Here is a 26575-nt window from a genome sequence, read left to right on the forward strand (position 1 = left end):
AAAATGACTGAGATGTAAATAAGTAAATAACACTCTTGCTGAGTAAGTTAGGACATAAAGTATAACAAATTAAGGCAAACACTGCCATTCATGAGAATATATGTATGGAACACTAAAATACTAAAATTGCTTTTTCTTTGGTCTTCATCATAAACTCAAATTTTAAAATATAATCAGAATTCATTAAAAAAATAATCAAGACTACAAGTTAATTTCAGTACTCAGTGAATTGCTTCTGCTAGTCAAGATTCCAGGTGAAGTAACTCTGGCAGTTTCACCTACATTTCATTCACTTAATATTAACACTAGTAGGTCTTACATCCTATTTTCATTTCACTCCTTGCCTCCTGCTTCTCCTGCCTGAAACCTCATTCACCTGGAAACATGTTAATCAGAGTTCACATATAAAATGCAAAGTAGTCCACACAGGAGACTGAGAGAAACTTACTCCAGTAATCTGGTGTGATTGAGCTGATGGGAAGGGGGCATACGGCAGCAACTGAAGGTAATCACCTTCCTCCCGGAATTGTCATCACCTAGTGAACAAAACAATTAGTAAAGACAACACACATTTATTTATGCAGTAGAACCTCACTGATCTGATGAATGCCTTATATCTTCTGATACAAGCTACTTCTATCGCCCATCATTACTCAAAACATGGCAAAACTTCACTGTTAAATCACATTGCCTAGAGAAAGCAATTTGGCCACCACTGCAATGAAATGAAGCAGCTGCTGGGAAAATGATGAAGCTAAGCAGAGAAAGTCATGGTCAAAGGTGGTTGGTGGTGCTTAACTCCTGACAGGATATACTTAAGCCTTCCTGCAGCATTCATTTGTGGAATATAACAGGTTTTCTTTTTTCTAGCAGTCTTGTAAGTGACTGGTTTTCACTTTTACTTCTGAAATCTATCAGAATACCACTCTGCCTACAAGCACTTGGGGCATCTGCTTTGTTAAATTTCTGAGTTAGACTTTTTTTTTTAAACCCAACTCAATCTTTCTTAGATACTGTCTTCCAGAAGCACTGCTACATTCAGATCACATTTAAAACACAAGCAAGGCATACAAGTATGCTTTCCATAATCTGAATATCCTTAAGTGACCTTAAGTGGCCTATAACTCCTCTGACAAAGCGTATATTGCTGCACTCAAGTTCATTTACTCTTTGACTCATGACAGCTTCACCCACATTGTCTGTATAGACAAGGCTGGTGTTTGTACCATGCCCAGCCCACACCCAAGTTTGACCCTCTGGAAAGCCAAGTGCTCATACTGAAAGTAAATTGGCAGTGGAGACTGGGAGGTTAACATTTTAACATATGTCTGCATGAAAGACATCATTTCCTTAAAAGCAATATAGAAACACCCCAGAAAGTGTTTAATCTGAGTTAGTATTTGACATTCTTGGTATAATTTCATTGTGCATTATTAACTCCAAGCATGTGTTATCACCAGGAACTGCATCACATAACCCTTCCATTGATTTATTGAGCTATATCTAAAAAACTAGTAAGTTCTTTCTGCTCCTTGCCCATTTTGCTCACTGCTTTTACCACCAGCAACCTGGTTTCACAATTCCAATCTAAAAGTTACTGCAAAATTGTACAAATTTGTTCATGTGGCAATGACATCACTCAGCTGAAGTAGCACTTTTCTTTCAGTACTATTTACCATCCCAAAGGGCGCTCTGGACAACACCCATATCCCCTCCCAGCCTTAATTTTACTGCTCAGGAACAAGCTAGACCACCTATCTCTTCTTCCCTGACGTTGTTATTCTCTACCCTGCTCCAATGTAAATGCATCTTTTCTAAACACAGGTGGCAAGAGTTAGATAATAAATTGCAGATGAACATCACATACAGGACTTAAAAAGATTTCCTAATAATAGCAAAATCATTGTCTTTACTGAAAATCAAGATGAAGTATTAATTTAGGTTGACAGATATAGCTGGTTTATGTCTGATGGCCATCCCACTCTTGTTTCACAGAAAATCACTTCACCTTTTTTATTTATACAACCAAAGAAGCTTTTGATATTTGCTTTAACATCCTTTAAAGATTTAACTCAGGTTAGATTTTGATAATTATCACAATAGTCCTATATTTTGGACTTCCAAAACACAGCTTTCTCTACTGGCTGTTTTTTTTTCTTCCTGGTTTTTTTTTTGACTGGCTGCTTATTTTTATTCTCTCAAAGGTGATTTTTCATCCCACAAGGCCTGTTTCACATAAGAAAATGAGTTCTGGCTCCAGAGTTAAATAAGATGCTTGAGCACCACTAAAGGAAGAATATGCACAACATTACAATTGTATGTACTCAGTTATGTCTGCATATTGTTCTTAAACAGACTGTAATTTATTTCCTGAAGTTACTTTAAAGTGTCTCATTTGATATTTTCAGAATAGTTACAAAGGCATTATAATGTGACATGCATTAATACAAATGATGTACTAAAATTAAATTAAAACACTAATAAAAGTTTGTTCTCTAAATAATGACTTATGTGTGAAAAATTTGCTTTTACAATGCACTGCAGAATATTGTTAGAGACAATAATTTTTACCAGCAAAATAAATCTAAGAAAGAACTCCAGTTAAAGTATTAAATGAGCCATTAATTGCTACTGCTGGTCACGTCTGACCATTTGAATCAAAAGCCAAAAAAAAATAACCACCTTTATAAAAGACTGCAAACTTAGAACACACTTAGAACATGAATAAACATAATTGCGTAATTTCAATAATAGGAAAAATGAGAAGCAGAGAAACTTTCTCGAGTTACCAACAGAACAGAACACCTTGTTCTCTCACCACCAAGTGATGCACAAGCAATAAGAGCAAACCAGAAAAGGTGACCAAGAACCTCAGTTTCATTAAAAAACGATATAACACAGTGCCAGCTTCCAATTAGTGACAGCAGCTAACAAAAGCAAAGAGGCTGTTCTTCTTCACAGGTATCAACGTTTTGAAAATCATCAAATTTTTACATGACATGTGAAGTGCAGATCAAAAAAGGAGGCTTCCTGTGCCCTCCATCATAAGGGCTGTGGCTGAGCACTCTGGGAAATGTCCATCGCATTTGATGGAGCATTTGCTTCCCAGTCTGACACAGTTTGAATCCCATGACTTTGAGAATAGAATTTTAACCCAAATATGCAAAAGTGCAGTTTGAAGGGTAAGGAGGACAGTGGTAGTTATCTGCACATTCAAAGGAGAGTGTAACTGGAAGCATGACAATTTCAAATCAACACAGATCCGTGTTTTTATCCCACAGAAACCTCATTTCCCTACTACTTGGACCTACTCAGAATTTAAAAGATGCCTCACATCTGCAGGAGACTAAGCAAAGAAAGAACTGCAATTTCAGCTTTGCTCCTTGATATTTTGCTTTTAGATCAAAAATGTAGTTTTGTATTAACTTAGTTTATTTCACAGTCTAAAGTCACCAAATATTTTTAAATGGAAGCAAATAACATCCCGCCTCTCTGGAAAATGTACTCCTTCCATTATCTTTCTGCAGTGGTTTTTAGCTCCAAACATTCAGAATAAAGCAAACTACAGAAAATAAGGAATTATGATGCGCCACATATATGTCCCTTCCTTTTTGCCACAAAGAAAAAACAATCTTAAGTTTCTTTTAAAGTAACAGATTGAAATTCCTCCTTCAAAATAGAAATAAAAAGAACCAGCACTGTTAGCACTGTTCCATTTACATATGCTTCACCAGTTGCACATTGGTTTGTGACATAAATCAGTCTGTAATTAATAAACAGTTATTAAAGCTTACATCTTTTAAAAATGTCCTCTATTCTTATTTAATTGTATTTTCACACTGGGTGAATACAACTCAAAAAATCTCCTTTGCATACAGTCAAAGGTATTGTTATGGAAAGCAGCTATAAATCACTCTAATTTGTGAGAAGTGAGGATAAATTTTAGATTTTTTTTTGTAGCTCAACAGTGGAAAATAGATACTGTAAGAGGTGGATAAATTACTGCAAACATTTTCACCTAAATTCATTCTTTTTCTTCAATTAATTAAAAAAAAAAAATCTCATTGTCTTTCAATCACAGCATTAAAAGTAAAGGAACAGCTTTCAGAATTGCTTTAAAATAACCATGCCTGAAATTATACTTTGTCTTATTCAAAGAGATTAAAACCATTATAAAGTAGGTACAAATAATTTAAAATTATCTATTTCAAATGGGACTGCCTTCTTCCAAGGTGTAAAGGAGATCTGAAGAGTTCATCCTTCCCTCACTTGAATCTAAATCCAGACAACATTCAAACTTGACTCCATGCCAATTCACAGTGGGGATAGGGAGGTCTCATTTTGTGGAGGTGAAGCATATTCGGATCATGTTTCACCTTCCCCATGATCTGCATTCTTTTGCACACCTCTGTGCTCTCCTTTTACATCCCATAATCAGAACTGCTTTAGAGAATGCAGACTGCTGTCTGGAGCATGCTTCTGGTCTATGGCATTTAAACTGTCCAGTAGATTTGCAAAACTCCATCATATATTTCTGACTGAAATGGCAGCTAAAGTCACTCTTTTTTGAGTATAAACAGTGGCTAGGGGACTTACTTCCCTGCAAGAAAATGCAGTATTGAGGACAAAACCATCAGAAATAATCCAACATTTCAGCCTCTTGGTATTCATCTTGTGAATACCTCCATTTGTTCTGTCAAATTTAAGCCAGGAGTATACCTTGTATTTGGACTTTATTTCAAGCAAACACTGATACAGAGCAAGTTCCAAGATGAAACTACTGAAAGTACAGGTAGGTCTCTCTAAAAAACACTGTGGCTCTCACTCCACCATACTGAAGCACATTCCTATTTCCTAACGCAGGCATAAGTTATATACAGGAGATGAAGCCAGGTGGGACTACTCGGGAAAGAGCAGGCTGGTTATAATCCTGTCTCTACCGCATGTTCTCTGTTTTATCAGCAGTAAAAACATGAAGATTTAAGGAGAACTGCTCCAGTGTATTTCATTCTTCTCATTCCAAAATATCCCGCTTTTTCTAGTTCACCGACAATTTTAACTCTTACAAGTCAAATGACGGAGTCCTGAGACTACAGTTACATGTTTTGTTTGACTTGGTAATACATAAACTTTTGCTCCTTTATTTTTAAATTAAGGGAATGTCAAGGAGAACTTACTAAGATTGCCAACTTGGCCCCTTTTTCCTCAGTCTAAAGGAAGGGAGAAGAGGAGCTTTGTCTAAGCACAGACTCTGGGGTTTCAGCTCATTACCTGCTAGCTCTGCCCACAGCAGCACAAATCATGATGGCTCCTCCAAGGAAAATAAACACTAAAGGACTCTTTAGGATTAACACCACCAAATAACAACTGCTTATGACTTCCACAGCAGCTTTAAGTGAGCGAAGAATAAGGAGCAACGACAAACATTTGGAAAATAGTTGTGCATGGCTAGAACTGAAGCAGTAAATACATGGCACATCACAATTTGATATTGAACATACTAGCAGGAGAAAAAAAAGGCTTGAATCTCTTTTAAAGATCATGTTGCACTGTGCAATCCAGCAGATGGAAGAGATTCTTAGGTGGACAGTTAGAGTGACTTTGGTGTATCTAGTGTGTCAGTTAACGCATGTATTTCACACTTTGTCAGTGTGATTTCAAGGGTTTCATTCTAACTTCTATATCCTGGTATTTCTCCCATCCCAAAACTGATACTTGAGTGATAAACATCATAGTGGGTTAGCAGGTAGCAGCTTTTGCAGCACAAGACCGTGAATTTGTTACTCCCTTGTTTATGAATTTGAGTCTTATGTTGGATGGTTAGTTTTGAAGAAGGGAAAGGTAATTATTATCTGTGTATAACAAGCTTCCAAAACAGAAGTTACTATGGGTAAAATTCACTCCCACTGTAAGTCAAAAGCCAAATTACCAGAGGTTTCGCTCCCATAGTCACCCATACCACACTAGAGGTTTTGCTAAAGTTGATATTTGCCTGGACAACATCCTGTTTATAGCTTGAATTCAAGAAGCTACCTATGTATAACCTGAGTTCATAATTTTCCTGAAAAATCATAATCTAGGCTCACTGAAGTATGAGGTGCAAAAAGCAAGCACAGCACAATCCTAGACTTCATTAGGATGAACAGTGTTAAATATTATTTGTTTTCCATTGTATCGATTTCTTTAGTTCAGAATTGTGATTATTAATGCTACTAATTTAACAAGCACATTGGTGCCAAAAATAAGCCCAAAGGAAAAAGAAACAGGCTATGCATACTGTAAAGAAGTGCTTTTATATCATAAGCAAGTCTTATATGCTGCCAAACTGGTTTAAAAATAAATAACTGTAAACACTGAATGATCCAATAGTGAAACATGCTATGTACCCATAGCTTCTCTCCATGTCACAACAGAAAGTCAGATGATAAATGCAGTTAACACTTATGTCAACAGTTTTCTTTCTGCTTTTTGTTAGTTTTTATACAGTAACCCATATCTCTTTGGTTGCACACCCTTCCCAGGGCAGACTAGAAAATGATTAAATGTGACTACACAACATTTCAAGTTACTGAGAAAACAAAACAGCTTATCATTAATAAAGTACAGATCTGTTACAGCCACAGCTAGGCCTTAGATTATAATATATTTCTATAGTTATATTTTAAAGCAAGATTAAACCCAAATATTTACTCGTAATTCATCCATAGAAAAGCACTGAGTTCATTTATTACTGTTCAGCTGCTTTTCAGGATGAAGGCTGAAGGCAGCAACATGATTCCTATGCATCACCTTGAGGAATACAGTAAGAAAAATGCGGTAAGGGGTGTAGTAAGGTAAAGTCATAGTATTTTCCAAACATACCTGCTAACTGGATGATGCCATGTCTTGCAACATCATAGTAGGGGTGATTGATATTTAGCTCAGGATCCTCAAGTGCTGGAGGCATAAATGTTTCTTCCTGTTCTGACTGTGTATCTTCCGCTTCATCTTTTTGCAGTTCTAAAGGAGCAAGCAAGACTGTTTAAGCACTAATGAACAGAGAAAAACTTTTGCCTCCAATACATTATTTAAGGGTTGAGCTGTATCTCAGTCTGCCAAAAACACAGTCATTTATCACTCTTTGTTTCAACTTCAAATCAGTTTCTTGTCCTTTACCCTTGCTCATGGGTGGGAAATGCAACCCTTCAATACTTCAAAGCTATCTTCATGTCCTCCTTAAGTTTAGCATCTACTGTTTTGCTCACGAAAATCTCAACAATGACGGGACAGCTGGCATACTGTGACCTTGATATTCGCAACTAGTGGAGTTTTCTCATCATTTTCTACACTCCCACAATCTGCTTTTGTATCCATCTACAGCTTCTTGACTTTTATTTCAAGGTTGCCCAAGTGAAGAAGTCAAAGCTTCAGTATGCTACCATGTGCTTTGACAGCTACTCCACATTAACACCCTGCGGGAACGCTCTCAGAGAGCAAACTCATTACTTTGCATAAAGGTAGCAAGTTACAAACAAATCTCCGTCTCACCTCCCCCACAAATTCACAGTTTCCTTGAAATCCTTAAACTTTCTGAACTTGCAATAGAGCAAATGCAGCCAAATGTCCACCAAGCACATACTCCAGTCAGAGGCCAAGCAAAGGTGTAAAAGCCTGCTCAAAAGCACAGTAAAAATGAATGACCATCCTTCACCGAACTTCAGTAGATTCTGGATTATATCCTACAATTAAAATCTACTCTGTACTGAAATATGCAACACAAGGTTAACTGACATAGTTCCAGTTGTTGGTTTTTTTGTGTTTTTTTTTTGTTAAGCTTTATTTTTTTCCCCTATTTTTTTCCAAACTGTAATTCAAACAGAACTGGTCCTAAGTACATATCCAAATAAACACATATTTTGGGATAATAACTGTCTATAATGCTCTACACTACTCATGTGAATGTCTTCTAGAACCTGCAGGAATAACATTAAATTGACACACTAACGGACAAGTGTCATGATGGCTTAAAAGAAGAAATGGCACATGTAAGAAGAAAATTCTGATAAGGTGCATAATTCCCTCTACATCATCCATCTGTTTTTATCATGCAAATTTTAATAAGGTAGAATTAATGGTTTTATCGACAACATTATTAGTGACCCTTCAAAAAATGCTTTAAGAATATTGTGCCTTCTGATCATCTGTGTATTTCATATGCCTTGACCACCACGCAAGACAGTAGGGCAGAAAGAACATATTAAGTATTGATTTCAGCCAGATTTATGTGCCAGTACCTAATAAATGTTGCAGGAAAAACTCTTAGTAAATATTTCAGAATGCTTTCCACTCACAGTTTCTCAGTATCTTTCTAGCCTATAAACAGCCACATGAAAGCGTTATTGTTTCATTTTTATTTTTAACATTATTTGTACTAAAAATGCATTTCACAAGGATGAAAAATGCCACTAGTTGCTGGGATTCTCAGGGGTAAATAGGAGTCAGGAACACATGTACTACGTTTACGTTTCTTTATGTCTGAATTCATATTACAGCCTCAGAAAATAAATCAGCAGTCTTAGAGGAAAACAAATCTGCCTTTAGAAATACACAATTAGAGTCCTTATACATACAAAAAAAGTTTGAATTTTTATTATTATCTCCAAAATGTATATTTTTCTACACTTTAAAAGTGTATTATATGTAGAAAGCTAGACTAACCTTAATTGGAAAAGTATTCTTTTACTCTAAAGAATGTTTCTGACACAAGAGCTGGGAAGAATAATGCAAATACAATGTAGTATATGAATGTCATGTTTTTTTCCTTTTTAAAATATTTAAGTCCTGTTAAAAGGCAGAACAAGGAAAACATTGTTTTGTGTATTTGATTTTTGTTTTGGTGGTGGGTTGTTTTTTTTTTCATGTTTGAGCACTGTAACCACCTAAAGTAACAAAAACTTGCAAAAGGGAGAGAGGAAAAGAAATAGAAAATGGTAGTCTTGTGGAGACACAAAGCAGCAGCTGTGAACCCTTTACCTGCCATAATCCACTGAAACTTAACATGGTGTATTAAAAGCAAAATGTATATTCCAGAGAAATACAACAGGAACAACAAATATGTTAACTACAGCCTTTAGTACAGAGAGGCAGAGGTAAATCCTTCTGTAAAAAATTATTTTGTACTAAGCATAAAAAAAGACATGTTTCCAAAAAGCAGGGGTAAGGATTTGTAACAAAGTATAGATACCAAGCTTTTTGAGACCTGTCACAGCACTAGAGAAGCAAAGTAAATATGCATGCCCATTTGTACTGCACTTACAGAGGCTAAAGAAGTCTCAACAGCTATCATATCTACCAAAAAGCTAGTTAACTAATCTAGTAAGATAATTCTTTGCATATTCTTTTTCTCATACCTACTTCCTCCATCCCCCTGCCCTTCTTTTTTCTTAATGTGTGTACAAGAGGACTGGACCTCAAGAGATGTTTTGTAATAAACACAAATAAAAAAAAGAAGATTCTTTGCTTCAAACTGATGGAGACCTCTGCTCTATTTTTCTCCTGCACATGATAGAGGAGTTTATTGCCCTGCTCCATGAGCTGCAGCAGAGTATCATTGTTACTACTTACACTGTTATTGCTGCTGAACCCAGGCTGGGAGACAATATAAGGGGCCTGATCCAGAGCTTGCAGAGGCTGAGGGGAAAATTGCTTTCAATGGATTTTGAATCAGGCCCTAGGAGCTAAAAGACCAGCCAGCTGCTCCTGAAAGTCATGACGTGGGGAAATCAGAGGTAGAGGCAAGAAAGGAAAGGGAGGTGTGGGAGGAGTAAGAAGAGGGAGGTAAGATCTGGAACATTCTTGCTCTGGGGTTCAGGCTGGCATCCTCAAAAATTCATAGAAAAAAAAAAAAAGGTATGCTGATCTTTCAAAATTATGAGGCTGCTAATGCCATAGTCATATTGCTCAGCTCAACTAACATCTTTGAAATAACATGCAATACAGCAATCTCTATGCTCATTCAACACTTGTCTGTTTGGAGTAATGACTCCCATTTGTGCCACAATATGTGATGATGGTGATATTCCAATAGCCTAGAATTGCAGTAGGAACATCTACCAATAATTCATAAGAGCTGAATGTATTAAACTAACCTTCAACCCTAATGACTTTAGTAGGATACACATCAGTACAGTGGCTGTAACTCATTTTGGATTGCTCCAAGAAGTATTACAAAATATAGATGAAGCCTCTCACTGAATATCCTCTATTAAATCACCTGCAACTCTACACAGATGCCATTTGAAGTATAATAAAAAAATATTTACCTATTTCAGCTAACTTCTCATAGTCAATCCCAGACATGTTTCCCCTTAGGAACAAGACTATGCAGATCTTGCTAACTGATTCTTGCAGGATAAAAAGGTCCTTGGGTCAACCCTACAAAAATAAACAAAAGCAGTTGTCATCACAATGTAGCATATTTTACCCACTTTACAGATATAAAAACAAAAAAAAAAAACCAGCCCAGAAATCTTACTGTCCAATTATTGTTGAGGAACCATCATCAGCATCTGGCCACCATTTTCTTACAACGCAGACTATTATAAAAGTATTTTAAAATGGTGGTCCAAAGAAAGAAAAGCTATTCATGACAACAACTCAAAAAATTGACCTATTTTAATTTTAGACTTACATATTACACATTTTTAATCATAAACATCAAAATTGCAGATTAATTCCAGAAACAACTAAATCACAATTATTTCTTAGTTTTGTTTCTCTGATCAAGAAGATGCATATACTCCATACCCTCACGCCAAAGTCACTTATTCTGCAGCAGTTGTAAATTTTATTACAGGAAATATTTCATACCCCACATCTCACATGAAAGCGCTTCATGAAAATTGCAAGTGAGCATTAACACATAAAAAATCCTGAAAAAAACAGCAGTTCCTGTGCGTAATCACTGCTTTTTGTCAAACACTCTGTGGAGTGCTTTGTAAACAGAATACTAAGTAACACACTCAAAGTGAGCATCAGAAGTGAAGAATATAATTCAGGAGATCTGTTTCCCCAAGCAGCTGCTCCAAAAAGCACAGTGAGTGCTTTCCTTAAATTAAAACCCCAGACTCAGATGTGGAGGTAAGAAAGAAATTGAGCTTTTATAACTTTTCTGTTAATTTAGCACCCCTACCTTATACCGGTTTGTTTTCATCTAAATACATTAAATAAAACAGCAAATTCATGGCTTGGTTGTCAAAAAGGCATACACAAGCATGTTCTTCTCTTCTGCCAAGAGGTTAGATTTTTTATTTATCCTTCAAACCCCTGAAACTGGGAAATTATTTTGGACCAAAAAAAGACCAGAGAGTTTGCCTGCTTGCTGATGCCCACGCTGCACATCCCAAAGCTTAACTAGGTTTATTCTAGACCCACAAGCCTGAAAGTTAGATACCATCTTTTTTTTTTTTAGCCAGAAAAGTACATTGACAAAGCAGGTAAATATCTGTCTAATTATAAGCATATGTTTACCTATTTTCCTGAGGAGGAATTAGTCATTAGAGCAACCACAGGTACTGTGTGTGTGGAGTCAGGCTCTAACAAGCTAAAGCAAGCCTATCCTTTGGGTATCTGTTTACGTAGGCAAAACAAATTTGCATCCTAGTATATGACTACAACGCCTAAGTACTACAGTAAAATAAGCACCCACTAACCATTATAATATTTAAAAGAGCTTGTGATGGCTAATGAAAGTTTTCCACAAATTTGCACAGATCTGATACTCATAGTAATTATCACCAAAGGCAACCATGCATTTCCATAACTTGCTGTATTGCAGATAAAATGTGAACATGGCTCTACCACTTCGAAAATCTTTAAACACCAACTCTTTTATAACAGTCTTGTTCCCTGTTGAAAATATGATATCCTTTTACAGGAAACTTTCACGTTAAAAGCACACACAGAAGGAAAAGTCCTGTTAAGTTCAAAAGAGAAAATTATGTAATTTCTCACTAAGCAACAATTTGCTTAAAAAAGCAAAAGCAATTCAGGGGCAGATATCAAATTAAGAATCAACTAGGTTGGAAAATACTTTTACGATCATCAAGTCCAACTGTTAAAAATTATTATTATACATTAAATATGCATTTCAGTTCATATTAATTTCACCACAAGGTATTCAAACTGAGATTTCCATTGTTGTTTTTAAATTATGATGCAAAAAGCTCCAACTTAGCGATTGTTGTTCCATAATTATTATTATGAGTGGTATATAGACATTTCCAAAATTAACAATTGGCAACTAACATGATAGTGCATGGAGTTTTTTTGTGACTAAGTTGTGACAGGTACTGTAGATGAATTAGTAATTGCCAGATTGACACTTCTTCAAATAAATAAAAGTATCTACTTCAAATAAATAAACTTTTAAAATGTTTTTTAAGCAAGGTGCAGTTCCAAAAAAAAAAAAAATAAAAGGGGGGGGGGGAAGAAAAAGCTGTTTCTATCTTATCTGAACAATTTCCTCCTGCTGTTTCCTAAATGTTTATATTTTGTAGAAATCAAAGAATGGTTGTAGGTTGGAAGGGACCTTAAAGATCACGCAGTTCCAATCCCCCTGCCATGGGGAACATATGTCCAAATTCAACCTACATCTCCCACTTGAATTCGTACCACTTAGCCTCCAACCCCAATGAGTACTTCAAGCTGCTCTATGCTCTATGCTCAGGCTGGAACTTGACCACAATAAACTCTTTGTGACTTACTTTTCTGTTACATTTTTCAGTTTATTTTTCATAGGCTCCTACCTGCATTCAGCCTAATCAGAACAAAGAAAGCCAATGTTCAATGTATCTCATCTTCACAGTCTTCACCCCAACCAAGTATTTCCCAAAGCTCTTATAAGGAAATGGGGCTCTACCTTCCTTCTAAAGTACCTATTTAGACCAGGACTTTCCATGCCATTGAATTTTAACCACAAATCATAAAGTCAGAAGTCATAAAAATTAGGCTATATCTTTGACACTGGCATGCTTTTCAGATTATGGGAGTAGGGAAAGTCTCGATGACTTGATGGAACAGGGAAAAAAAGCAATCTCCTTGACTCCTCGGCTAAAGAAAAATAAAAAGAAAAAAAAAGGTAAGAGTCCTGCTGCATAGCATGGAATGAAAACCAATTTCTCCTTCATACTAATTGCTACCACTATAGTTAGAAGTAGTGGCTCAAGCTAAAGAGGGCAGATTTAAACCTCTCTGAAAATCTGCTGAAAAACATCTGGCTTTTGTACAGCAAGGTAACCATACAAGTGAGAGCAACTATGTTAGCGTTAAAACATTTGCAAACATTTAACATGCAAAGTTACTAGGAAGATAGAAATAATTTAGGTGGAATTAAAGAATAAGGGAAACGGGGAAGAAACCATCTGCCTGGTTTTCAGCTTACTGTTCCCTTGGGGCTGCAATTAGAAAGTTTCCAGTTACAAGACAAATTTATTGTAGCACCCTCGGAAATTGATTTCCCGTTGACCTCAGCATTCTCTGTTCCTAGGAGATAACATAAGCTCCTTAATAGTGTTCCATGCCACGCATCACTGTTTCTAGTAAACTGTCAGATTTACTACTTTCCCCCACCTTATACCACCAAAAGGACAGTAAAAAAAAAAAAAACCAAAGAGGAAAACTACAAGCGTTTTATTAATAATAGAAATTTTGAAGTATTTTACAAAATACCATAGTCTATATCCCTCCACAGGCAAGGTTATTATTTACTGACATCCCTAAAAGAGCATTACTTTATTGAAAATGAGGGCAGTCACGCACACAGAACTGCTTGATAATGAACTCGCATCTATGGATAGTCCAAACAAAGGCGAGGCATTCCTTCCAACATTTGTCAAGGCACAGAGATCGTTGATGCCTTTTCTTTTTGTTCAGTCAGCTGTCAGATACGTTCTTCAAATTTAAATGGTGTGGCTTCTCTTCCCTTCCACCCCCCCCAGTGTTCTTGCGTTCCACTGATATTCTTTGTTACTTTTAAAATATGTGACACAGCTCACCATGTAACATCAGTCTGCAATTTACATTTTGATAGCATGAGAATTCTGTGTAAACACAGTATTTGCTAAGGGGTAATGTCTACAAAACAAGGTAAAGTGGTTTCAGAAGATTATTTTATTATTTATAATACTGCAGAAACTTTGCTATGGCATCTATAAACACAGCAACACATGAGCTGAGTGCATAATCTACTCATGAAAAGTACATTCAAAACATCCTCCTTTTCTTCCCATAGGTTGTCTGCACTAAATAGTATTTTTCCTCAGTGTATTTCCTACATAATGTCTACCCAAATCCAAAGTCCATATTCATCATCAGCAGCTGCTTTCAGGTATTTGACACAATTTATTTTTATACTCTTTCTTGACCTACCATTCTTTGTTGGCAATACGTTGGTGAAAATCAGCTGGACCGTGCATAGCAAGAAGACACCAAGACTGCCAGAACTGAAATACCCTTTTCAAAATAAAGTACTGTGAAGCCTGGAAAAGCAAATATTCTAGAGTTACCTCCACACATCAGTACAGATAAGTGCTACTGAACAATGAAATTCAGCAAAATTTAAATAGCTTTGATTTCATTAATTTTTCCATTTGGGCTCTAATCCCAAATTGATTTTACTACTGTAATACAGTCCATTGATTTTAGTGCAGGAAAGATAAATGTACACAAATTCCTAGAGCTGGCCACTTTTCTCTGCAATGTCAAAACATTTTTAATCAAGCTTTCCATAAAAAATTCATTTGCAAATGTAAAACAAAATTCAACAATTTATTATGTTTTTAAAGAAGGATTATAACAGACATACTGAAATTTACAATTTGAAAACCACTATTTTGAAAAGTTCAATACAAGTTTACAAAAGGTTATCCAACTATGTAAGGATATTTCAATCACTTTAAAAGCATAATCACTACTCTTAACTGCATCTGCATAAATTTATTTCCAGATCACTTAATACACAAAAAGTCATGGTAGAATTTAAAGCAAAATATTAGAAATATTCCTGCAACTGTTCAGCATTTACCTGATTTTAACATGGCTTGGGTTCTTAAACGTGAAGTTGACAACACTGTTCTTTCACAATTAACAAAAACATTAAAGATTTTATAATGGTTAACACACATCTCCATACAAAATAACCCTGTGGTGTAGCATTACTACTCTGTCCCAAAAATAACATAGGAACTTCTGCAGTTTTAAGCCTATAATGAAAAATATTATGTTAAAACTGAAGAGTAAAAAGAACAATTAAATGCATATGGCCTTAAAAAGAATCCAAACAAAAACTTTATTCTTTCTGTACCACATTAGTTTGAGGAATTTTGAGCTTCTTTTCCTATAATGATCAGAGAAGCAGCACACACAAAGGTTAATTCCTGCAACAGATTGAGACACAGCTTTGAATATTAGAAAGAAAGGAAGACACTCTCCCCGTTGTGAATCTCTGTGCAGTATAATACCCAGTTACACACTGATCAAACAGCACTGATTTCTCTGAAAGCAATTTTCTACTACTCATCCAATTGGTGCATGGAAAATAGGCAACAGCATTTACTTGGTGATGGCACATATTAAACCTAACTTACAAAGAAGCCCAAGCTTGGTTGGTTGGTTTGCTTGTTTGTTTGTTTGTTCCCTCCCCCGGTATTTACTTTTGAACAAATACTAAAGCAGTATTCTTTAATTACACAAACACAACCCCTAACGTTATTTTCCTGTCTACCTCTCTACCAAGTTCTTCCTTTCTCCTTTTTTCTGTTGCCTTGCTGCTAATGAAACATTACTGAATGAGTAAATATGTGTGTTTGTATTCCCTCAGTATTTAAAATTATACTGGCAACTAGAACTGTGATTTTCTATAACAACAGTTTTCATTTGTCATAATGTTTGGTGAAATTTGATGGCTCAACAACCTCAATAAACAAATTTCATCACTGAGTTACCAGTGTGAATTCAGTGTGAATACAAAGCAAACTATGTTCACCAAGTGGATGTATAGTAGCAAAGATAGGAGAGACCAGTAACTTAACAGAAAGAACAAGTTCTGTTATCAAAGATGATAAATGTAAATTTGAAGCATTTTCTTAACCCCTTGATCAGAAAAAAAAATAATGTTGAAGGGAAGGGAGGAAGTGCCTACATGCTATGTTGTATTTGGTCTGATAATAAATCAGACTTCAGTTTCTGATGCCATAAACTGAGTAACGTTTAACCAGCACCGCATTCATTTAAGGCCAACCTTCATTGCATATAAAATAAACAAAACAAGGTTTGTTACACTGTGCAGGAAAGTGAATTCTCAGCAGGGAGGATGGTAAACACTGTGTAGCACACTTCTGAAATGAGAAATTTGTTGCTGGACAGTTATTTTTCCCCTCAGAGAGAGCCTGGGGAGAAAACAATATTCATTGTGGTTGATTTTACACATTCATGTATAACAAAATTTATAACATAATTATTTAAAATAATATGGATGCTGGAGTGATGAAAAGATATAAAAGTACAGTGTTACTGCCTAGTACAGTGCAACGCCACCCTTCCTGTGGTAGAGCCTGTGTTGTGGTCTAGGATGTCTAGTTTGTCCTGGGCCATGAACAACCACTGTGGGAGGTATAAATCCAACTCCATCCATTCCTGTCTTTCCTGTCTTTTCTCTGAGTGCTATCTCTTGATTGCAGGCTGCCTAATAAAACATTTTGCCACAGTTACATACTATGCCCAATCTCAAAGTCTACTGCAATGTGCCTGCCTCTATAGTGTTTGTGATCAACTCTGTTGCAGGACAGGGGCAGGTAGGTAAACAGAACAGGATATACTTTGAACCTACAAGTTCTACTAGACTGCCTGTCTCTAGTTTTCCTCCTCTGCTGGAAAATTGATGACACTATCATTTCATTAACCATGAAATACGTAAGCACAGTCTCTTCCCTGCACCCTTCCATACCTTCTCTGTTGGAGGGAGTAAAAAATCTATTTATGGGAAGAATTAAGCATGTCAGAGTGAAATAAAGATTGTCTCCCTACTGCATATAAATATCTCCACGTATCAGCCATTTACAGTTCTGAAAGCACTAAAGTAAAGGGATTATTTCTACCCATTCTAACAAAGAGGTTTTGGAATACTCTTTTGTTGTCTGAAACAGTGGAGTTATTTTCTTATCGCATCCACTGGTTCATCTGGCACAGTGAAAGCACATGGAAAAACAGTGTCTAATGTATAACCAATTAACAGAAAGCCATGTATGCTTGCTGCATCATTAGGACAAAATTATCCAAACATGGATAAGTGGCTGCAATATGACACACTACACCATTTTTTGGTTCAGTGTAAATATTTATTGACTAAGCAAAGATTGCTATAATGTAATCATAATAAACATTAATGATCAGTCATGTATGGAACTTGCTCTCTAAATTAATATACTGTAATACACACTAATGTGGCAGAATTATGTTGGGCTGAACTCATCTTTAACTAGCACTTCCATCCCAAGGGATTACACACTTTCAATTGCAGACAAGTATATTTTTAAGACTGTAGTTTTTAATTAAATTAATCTGACAAGTTACTGGACAAAGGGTTGGTGTATTATGATAAAAAGAGGGGTTTTTTAATTGCATAATTATTCACTGGGGATTCCTCTGGGTGGAATAAATTAGGGCTTTTAAAATAAATTATTATTCTTCTTGCATTTATGCAACACAGGACAATGTTTTCAGTTCTTGGCAAGATGTAGCAATACTGAGGCTTAACATCACCTCTCCCACCTCTGACTGCACCAAAATGAAGTAGTAGTGTAAAGCACAGGGGGCAAGTTCCAAAAGCCATTTTATATGATGAACATACAGACCATGTTAAGCTATAAATCTCAATTCAAAATCAAGTTAGATGATGATAACAGCACCTATTCTCCACTATTTCTCCATTTGCACTGGACTGTTTCTTAATCAGTGCACTGAAGACCCAGTTAGGCTTTGGGTTATCCAAAACAATTATTTTTCCATTAATTCACCAGTATTAGGATTAAATATTTTCTACCTGGCTATTTTGCAAGTTATCATAACTTACCATGCAAGGCAGGAAATTTAGTACTATAAAGCCTGGTAGTTTTTTACTACAAGCAGACTAGTAAGTGTTTCAGATGAGAACCTGGTCACCAGCAGGTCGAAGGAGGTGATCCTGCCCCTCTATTCTGCTCTAGTGAGACCTCACTTGGAGTATTGTGTGCAGTTCTGGTGTCCTCAACATAAAAAGGACATGGAACTGTTGGAACAAGTCCAGAGGAGGGACATGAGCATGATCAGGGGACTGGAGCTCCTCCCATATGAAGATCGGCTGAGAAAGTTGGGGCTGTTCAGCCTGGAGAAGAGAAGTCTGCATGGAGACCTCATAGCGGCCTTCCAGTATCTGAAGGGGGCCTATAGGGATGCTGGGGATGGACTCTTCATTAGGGACTGTAGTGATAGGACAAGGGGTAATGGGTTAAAACTTAAACAGGGGAAGTTTAGATTGGATATAAGTAAGAAATTCTTTCCTGTTCGGGTGGTGAGGCACTGGAATAGGTTGCCCAGGGAGGTTGTGAATGCTTCATCACTGGCAGTGTTCAAGGCCAGGTTGGACAAGGCCTTGAGTAATATGGTTTAGTGCGAGGTGTCCCTGCCCATGGCAGGGGGGTTGGAACTCGATGATCCTAAGGTCCTTTCCAACCCTAACTATTCTATGATTCTATGATTGACCTGGTTGTGCCAAAAGGCTTAGGAGGGCCCAGAACAGTTCATATGTTTGATACCAGCAAAACAATCAAGCAGCAACTATAACCACTTCAAATTTAACCTTAAAACCAACTTCCTTCCATATTCAGTCCACCTTAAAATTTCTCTTCTATTCACATCAGCACATCCCGTCCTCAGAACCTTAATTCTTAAAATCATGCCCCATGCTAAATTTCTATAGATGGTTTGGCACTACAGCCAAAGAAAAATAGCAAAACAATTTTATATTTCAAAAGCTTCAACTGTTTTCTTGCTGTTAGAATTGTAAAGACAATGTTCAAATGTTTCTCGCTCATCTTGCCACCAAAACTAATACTCACTAGCAACTCATACATACTTTATTTTGCTGGGGTTTGTGGGCAAAATTTGGTGATAGGTGATGTTTGTAGAAGAAGACAAAGAACTCTTGTATGTCCAAAACTACAGAAAAAAAAATATGAATTTGTCAGCCAAGACTATGGAGTAATGGGAACTAGAGGAAACAACAGAAAAGGAAAAGGAAGGAAGAGGCAGATCTTTCCATACTAACTTGTAAAGGTTGGGGAAAAAGAAAAAAAATTACCTAAGCCTGATGGTAAACTTACAAGCTTGAAATGTGGCTAAAAGGCTTCCTGTCCTGTGTTCACTATGCACGTGTCTTTTAGAGGTGTAATTCTCTCACCTGGTATGGCATACAGAAGATTAGCTCCAAAACAACTAGCTCAAATTTGTATGAGAAGTGTCTTGTGTCATGGTTCAGTGATGTATTAAGTGTGACTTCCAAGTCCCCTGCACTGAATCAGAAAAAAATGAGGTCACATGAAAAAGATATGACACAGCATAAACAAACTCTGAATTCAAATTTGTTCAAACAATTTTGGCAGGTTAACTTTTTTGCCAGAAAGATTAATGTTGTGTCAAGTACCTCCTGTCCTCCAGAAGCTGCCATAAACAAGGATTTATGCTTTTTTCCTGCCTTGAGATATTTTGACTAAATTGACAGATATGGAATTGTGCATTACTGCGTGATCTGGATCAAACTTTTCCTGCTGGCTGATGTGCTTGTATGTATGTTTGGCAATAATGAACGTGGAACCACTGTCCCAGCATAAAGACTTCTACCCTGAAGACTTTATCACCTTATTCAAAGGTATTTGTCTATACACATTACAGAGTAGTTCCCAGGTAAAACATTGTAAAAAAAGAAATGAAGCAATAGCAGTAGCATGGTAGCCGAAATGATAACCTATCATTAACTGGATTCCACTATCAGACCTTTTCCATAGTTTAACAAAAATCAGCTTCAAAAGAAATCTTGCCAATTCCTTACTGTCGTGTAAACTTACTCACTGTCATTTCACCTGATTTGTTACCTTTCTCTCTTTAACTGCACTTCCAAACAGGCACAAATTATCTCAGGAAAGAATCAAAGTTTCTAACATCTGGAAAACAATAAATCCTATTTCCCTTGTAAGAAAGCTAACACTGGCAACATATTGCAGGAATGACACATATTAGCCCATTAATCTCCATGAAACACGACAAGAAGGCTCTACAGAGGTACAACACTGGTATGCAGATCTTCTTGAACTTTCAAACATACCTATGCTAACGGCTACACAAATCTAAAGATACGAGTGGATCAGTTGTATATACACTTACTTAAATCTATGCTAACATCTGACAAGCCCACACTGTTTATTCATTATTCTTCTCTGTCAGCACACCACAAAAATGGAAAACATACAGAAATTTTGTATTATTTACATGTTGAAGTTGTCTTTGGTGTTGCTACAGTCTACAGTGTTGTTACAGGTTAAAGTATTACCACAATGAAGGTCTGAATTCAAGCAAGGCATTGAGAGAAAGAACATTTTTTATTAAATCAAAGAATGCAGCAGGGTTAAAAAAAACCCCCACAATTAGTCGGTTTTCTAGCACTCAAGCCTTTTAAGAGGCCTGAAAGAGAAGCCTGTGCACCCAGGCTTTTATTATGTACCTTCCAAAAACATTCCCTTTGATATGTTTAATAAATATTTAATAAGTAGTATATAAACACGAGAAAGTAGAGTTTGAGAAACATGCAAGAAGACAAAAATACCATAAGTTCACTGTGGAAAACAGCAAAGCCATATAGCAGAGAAGAACATGAAAATTACTCATTAATGCAATGATCAGAAGTAAAAAAGATTGTCAGGTAAGGCCTCTTCTAACTGCCACAATCTGAAATCTAGCATTTTAAATAAATGCCCATTTTTATTTGAACAACATTTATACCCTTTTCAAGGATCTGGACACAGCTTCACAGCAAAAAAGCTAGTAAAGACACTTTCTTTACCCACACGGTTGGCAAGAAAAATACTGTTTCTTTACGCTGATTAATACATGTGCTGTCTTTGTCTTAGCTGTTTGCCATAATCAATAAATGCCAAATAAAATAGTCGGAATGAGTATTACTAAGCTAGAAGCAGCTTTGATGCTTCTAACGGAGTGGGAGGAAGTGAACCTGTGGCTGTGTGGATCTGAGTTACCAGCTGGGCTTAAACCACAACACCCTGGAAAGAATCCGGAGCCAGGCTGAAGAAGTCTTCCACTCTTTCAGAGGATCAATTAAGACTATATAGCACGCATACACAAAATCGCAAACAACAAAACTGAAAACAAACCAAGAAAATCCAACCTTGCACACTTTAAAAATCCCATCAATGCAACAAAGAACTTGACAGCATATTCTGCCTCCTTCCAAACACATTTTTTTATCCTTTTCTTCACATTTATTTGTATATTAAGAACACACCCCTTTAAGCCATTCGCCATGCCTCAACATGAAATGGATATACAGCTCTATTAGGCCTAGACTGAGGAAAACATCTGGGACTGCCATAAAGCACCAGCTCACACACATGCTCAACAGAAGTCCAGATAAAATTAAGTGTTCAAGGTTTTTATGAATCAATGCCTCAAAGAAGTGCTATCTGCTTGATTAATCAGGAAGCAGCTATGCCACTCTTCACCTAATCAGATCTTGCCATTCTTACCTCACGTTGAGATATATTTTGCTTCACAGTACCTTCATGGGTACCAATATTACAATGAAATCTGGTTCCACTTCCCCCCACTACAGCTGCTGGGACCAAAACCTTCAACTTGTAACCCATCCTGCATCCACCTGGTAGATACCTGGCGAAAACAAGCGGGACTCCTCAAGGAGGAGTGTATCATAGCAGAGCTCTTTATGAGCTTCAGTTGAAAAGTGCCATTCAGGAGTATAGTACTATTGCTTTTGTGTCCAGTCTTTGGTATATGACTTCTAATTATCCCCCTCTTTCCTTTCTCATAGATATAGTCAGGCTCCTGTAGGCTTTCATGAGGTTTCTTAAACATTAGTGTAAATTTTTCTCACCATCTGACTTTAAAATCCTCAGTAAACTATCTCAAGGGCAAATAAGGATCATTTGGCTCTAGAGCCAATTCACTGACACTTCCTGTCTGCTGGGAAAGAAAGAAGAGAGAAGAAATAAAAAGAAACTGAAAGGTGAATTTATATTAATCTGATTTCTAATAATTGGGCCCTACTAGGTTCATGGCTGGAAAAATAAGCTCTTTTAACCATTCAAAGACATCTTATAATAATAATGAAGTTTCTATGTCATTTTAAAACAAAACAAAAAGTTGAATCTACTGTTTGTACAATCAAGAGCAGAAATAACTATAACAAATTAAGGATAAGATTTCTTTTTCCCCAACTTACAATTTCTTTTTTTTAGTAGGTACTTTTAATGGATCCTAGTTGGTACCATTCTATATTTGGGTATCTCCACAGACTGTTCTGTAAATAACCAGTTTCTTTGCTTGGATCTTTTCAGAAGGGAGAAAAGCCTTATTTAAGCAATAAAAACCCCAAGGGATGAGAAAAGTTATCATCTGTCAGAGGAAATAAGAAATGCAATATGTGAAATTAATTACAACTAATTATTTAAAAATTACTATTTTTCAGGTTCATAACAGTGTCATCCTTCCTTCTATTTTAACTGCAGCAAACTACTATATATCTATTCATGGGCTGTCACCAGGTTAGAGTAAACAATGAGGCCACCATACCCAGAACTAAACTGAAGATTTATAAGGGAGCACTATAATACCACTTGCTTTTGTATAACACCAGTCTACAGTAGTACAAGTTCTACTTGTAAAGACAACTGATGAATCAAGCACAAAAAAAGTCTTTTTTTCCTCTTCATTTTTCCTGCAGTATTTTTTCCTCTGCAAGTCTTAATAACATATCTTTTATCCTGACTTGTAGACTTCTGACTGAACAGATAAGGTTACAACTGTGAGTTTGCCAAGTCTGCTTAATGTTTCTGTCAAGCAAAACAGTATGGATAAGTCCAGATGCAGAGACAAAGCTGCCAACATAACCGCAACATATTCTGTTGCCTGAACACTGTCTCAAAAGAACTCTTACCATTAGGCAAGATCAGAAAACCACTGCCAAATAAACAGGACCTGGTAGAAATACCAGAGCAGTGAAGATGATACTACACCTTCAGGAACTGGTTATATCTGGCTTCAGAGTTTCACACAAAAGCTTTAATGGCATTCATGCACAAACAAAGTGAGATTCTGTGTCCAAGGAAATCACCACCATAATTCATACTGAACTTGTAATGCACACTGACCTTGACTGAGTTGGAATAGGATCTCACTCCTACATTTTTAGGTATTTTCCAACCAAGCATAGAATCACTGCTTCTACTAAAAACTCCCTTCTGAGGAATTCAAGAATTACCCATTATGTGTGGCAAGTCTCCCCCACAGCACCCAGCTTCAGCAGGAAACCACGGTTTCCATGTACCACATATTGAAGCTACATACAAATGTGCTGCTAGGAACATCAGTATTTTCTGTAGCTGCAGAGATCAGCCCTTAGTGCCTAGGGTTTGTTCAAGGCCAGCTTCATAGAGAACATCCCGAACTTCTGAATTTCAGCCTCAAGCTTCAAGCAAGTGGCTTCTCAAGCTTAGAACAGCTTCCAAAACTGGAAGTTCCCATAACACTACAGACTTTCATTAGTAACATCAGAAGAGAGAGTGAGATTTAGAGAAAGTACATAACACTATTGATTTTTTTCATTGTTTAAATTAGTTTATATATTTAGTATGTGTAAACACATGAAAGATTATGTATATACCAAGCACAATAATTTATGTGCTTTTTTCTGCCTCACGTGCTAGATTAAAATACTGAATTATAATAGTAAAGATGGATGTGGAAATTCTGTGAATGGAAACACCTTAGTTTTCCAATTTCTTGTTTGTAGTTTATGCAGGCTCCTGTAATAATTCAATGCCTTCTTCAAAATAAGAATGAATTCACTAGCTTTAGATTCACAATCTTCTCTAGCTCTTAGATATGTGATAAAAGATACCATGAAGCATTTCAGGATGTAGTATCCAATACACTGGGTTTTGAGTGTGCACATTACAGACCTGATTTTAAGTGGTCTAACAAATTACACAGAACAGGTTTTCTTTAATGTTCACACTGAGGTAATTCTACAGCCTTTTTGCTGGTAGGCATTCTCTGTGGAAAATTTTTAGTAGACGTGCATATGTGCATAAAGCAACAGAGGTTTGAGAGAGCAACATCAGACAAAACTGGAATTGTGTCGGTTATATGATATCAGGAAAATATTATCATAGAATGGTTTGGATTGGAAAGGACCTTAAGATCATCTAGTTCCAACCCCCCTGCTATGGGCAGGGACACCTCACACTAGATTCTTCATTGGAGACTAGGTAAAAAAAAGCAAACAACAAAACAAACAAAACACAAAGCTATTTCCCTGTAAACAACCTTGCAGCTTTTCCCTGGGCATGCCTTTTTGCACCTAGCCCAAGTTCCCGTGCTCATTGGTGCAAGCCTGGGATGGCCAGCAAATCTCCACCGAGGGCTACCATGAGGGCACACAAATGCGTAAGCATTCTGCAGGGAGTTTAAGGTTTCGTTTAAATTGTTTTAGATTGTTCTAAAGTGTCTCTCTACAGAAACTTGGTATATGTTATAGCTTGTAACATGTTATCTTCATTGTGCTATGCTGTCCCCGTATGTTACAGAACACCTAATGCCTGGTAAATCTTCTGGAAGCTCTTGTGTTCAGCTTTATTACCACAATCCTGCAGCATCATGGCAGTGTATTCCTTGATGGTTTTGTAAGCCACATAGGAGTCCCAAAGTCTTTTCAAAAGACTTCATTTCGAAGTTAGAAAAACTTAGCGCACTGCACAGCACACAGTGTCAGCTGTAGTCTTTGTTAAGAATTTACAGTAAAAAGATACATTCCCAGAATATATTCATGTAAAAAAGTATAAAAGATACTTTCAGAATGAACAAATCCAAGAAAAAGCCCTGAAGGCAGACATTGCTGAAGGGCAATTAAGTTACACTGCTAGGCATCTTCCTTACTCTGGGCAGGATTGTTATCATAGCCTAGTTGGTATTACCTGAAACTTCCAAGTCTGAGAACCTATTCTCAGTTCTTCACAACTTCATTTGTGGGCTGGACACTTCCCAACCTCAAAAGCAGCATGTGAGTAAGATTCAGTGTGAATCACATAAGTTCAGGAAGGGTTACTGAGAAGGCTGAGTGAAAAAAATGGGATTTGAACAAGATAAGAGAGAAGAGAGGAGATAAAAAGAAGTTGAACGCATCCCAACTGAGGATAATAAGCAGAAAATCTGTGCCAACTAATGTAGCTTGAAATGAAACCCAAGATTGTTCTGCCTCAACATTTTTTTTTCCTATTAGCACATCAGCTGTTACATCCTCTTACATTGCTTGGCCTCAGAAATAGCAACCTGCAATTGCTATCAGTTACCATATCAAAGCACAGAAGTCAGTATGGCTAATTTTGAGATTCAGCCTTGATGATGGCTGGTGCCAATATGATTTCTTACAATAGTACTACCATGTCAGGTTTGTGGGTTTTTTTAATTAAAAGTTTATTTATGGATCTGAACCCACAGAGTTTGTTAAAAGCATATCAATGTGCTTCCTAATCCTAGCACGCAAACCTTTAGGAATGCCAGAGATGAGTTTGCCTCAACCCTCAATTTAGGTCGCATTATATGTGTGCAAAGATATATTTTTTATTTCCATGTAATTCCTACTGCAGCTTCTGCACAGGACAGCATGATCTGAAAAAACACCATTCATTTCTACCATGATGATTGTTTTTCCCTCTTGTTAAGTAACATAGTAGATGTAGTCATAGCGGCAAGGCTTACATGCAGCGAAGAGAAGGGATGGTCTTGGAGCTAACATGGATGATCTTCAAAACATTTTTATTTCTGTGAACAATTTCCAACAAGATACTTTGTAAGTCATTAAACAAAACTTTTCTCTTGGGTGATTTGAAAGAGACAACATATAATCTGAACAGAGCAATACTCCCAGGGAGAAGCTTGCTCCCCTGAACTGACAGACCTGCCATACTCCCTGAATGGTGAAAACAGAAATATAACACTTACTTTTGGAATATTTTTTCAAGCTTTTAGCTTGAAAAAAATAGCTTAAAGGAGTACATATATATATTTGGTATTGCCCCAAACCAGAGAGAGACAGAGGGAGAGAGAAATGTTTTGCCCTTAAAAGAAAGAATATGAAGTTTAGCTTGACATAAAGAATAGGTTAGAGAACAGAAGAGAACTAAATATAGTCACCAGTCTACAGAAAAACACAACACCTGGAATTCAGTGCTGAGTACCTGGCATTGGACATTGAGTC

At 36.7% G+C, this 26575-nt stretch overlaps 1 protein-coding gene across 1 annotated transcript in view; it reads right to left on the reverse strand.

Annotated features, from left to right (window-relative positions):
* The window catches only part of ARHGAP8 (Rho GTPase activating protein 8), a 53931-nt gene extending 42099 nt beyond the window's left edge, over positions 1–11832 (reverse strand). Inside the window, exons 1-4 of the mRNA XM_061359034.1 lie at positions 11509–11832; positions 10302–10413; positions 6862–6999; positions 449–536 (exon numbers count right to left, since the gene is read on the reverse strand). Coding sequence (XP_061215018.1) covers positions 449–536; positions 6862–6999; positions 10302–10338 — 263 coding nt within the window. The 5' untranslated portion in view covers positions 10339–10413; positions 11509–11832. The remainder of the gene's footprint in view (positions 1–448; positions 537–6861; positions 7000–10301; positions 10414–11508) is intronic.
* Between the last annotated feature and the right edge of the window lie 14743 nt (positions 11833–26575).

Source organism: Neopsephotus bourkii, unplaced genomic scaffold (genome assembly GCF_033783945.1).
Source record: "Neopsephotus bourkii isolate Nb327-2 ecotype Australia unplaced genomic scaffold, CSIRO-AGI_Nbou_v1 NB_107, whole genome shotgun sequence".
In the NCBI taxonomy this organism is placed as follows: domain Eukaryota; kingdom Metazoa; phylum Chordata; class Aves; order Psittaciformes; family Psittacidae; genus Neopsephotus; species Neopsephotus bourkii.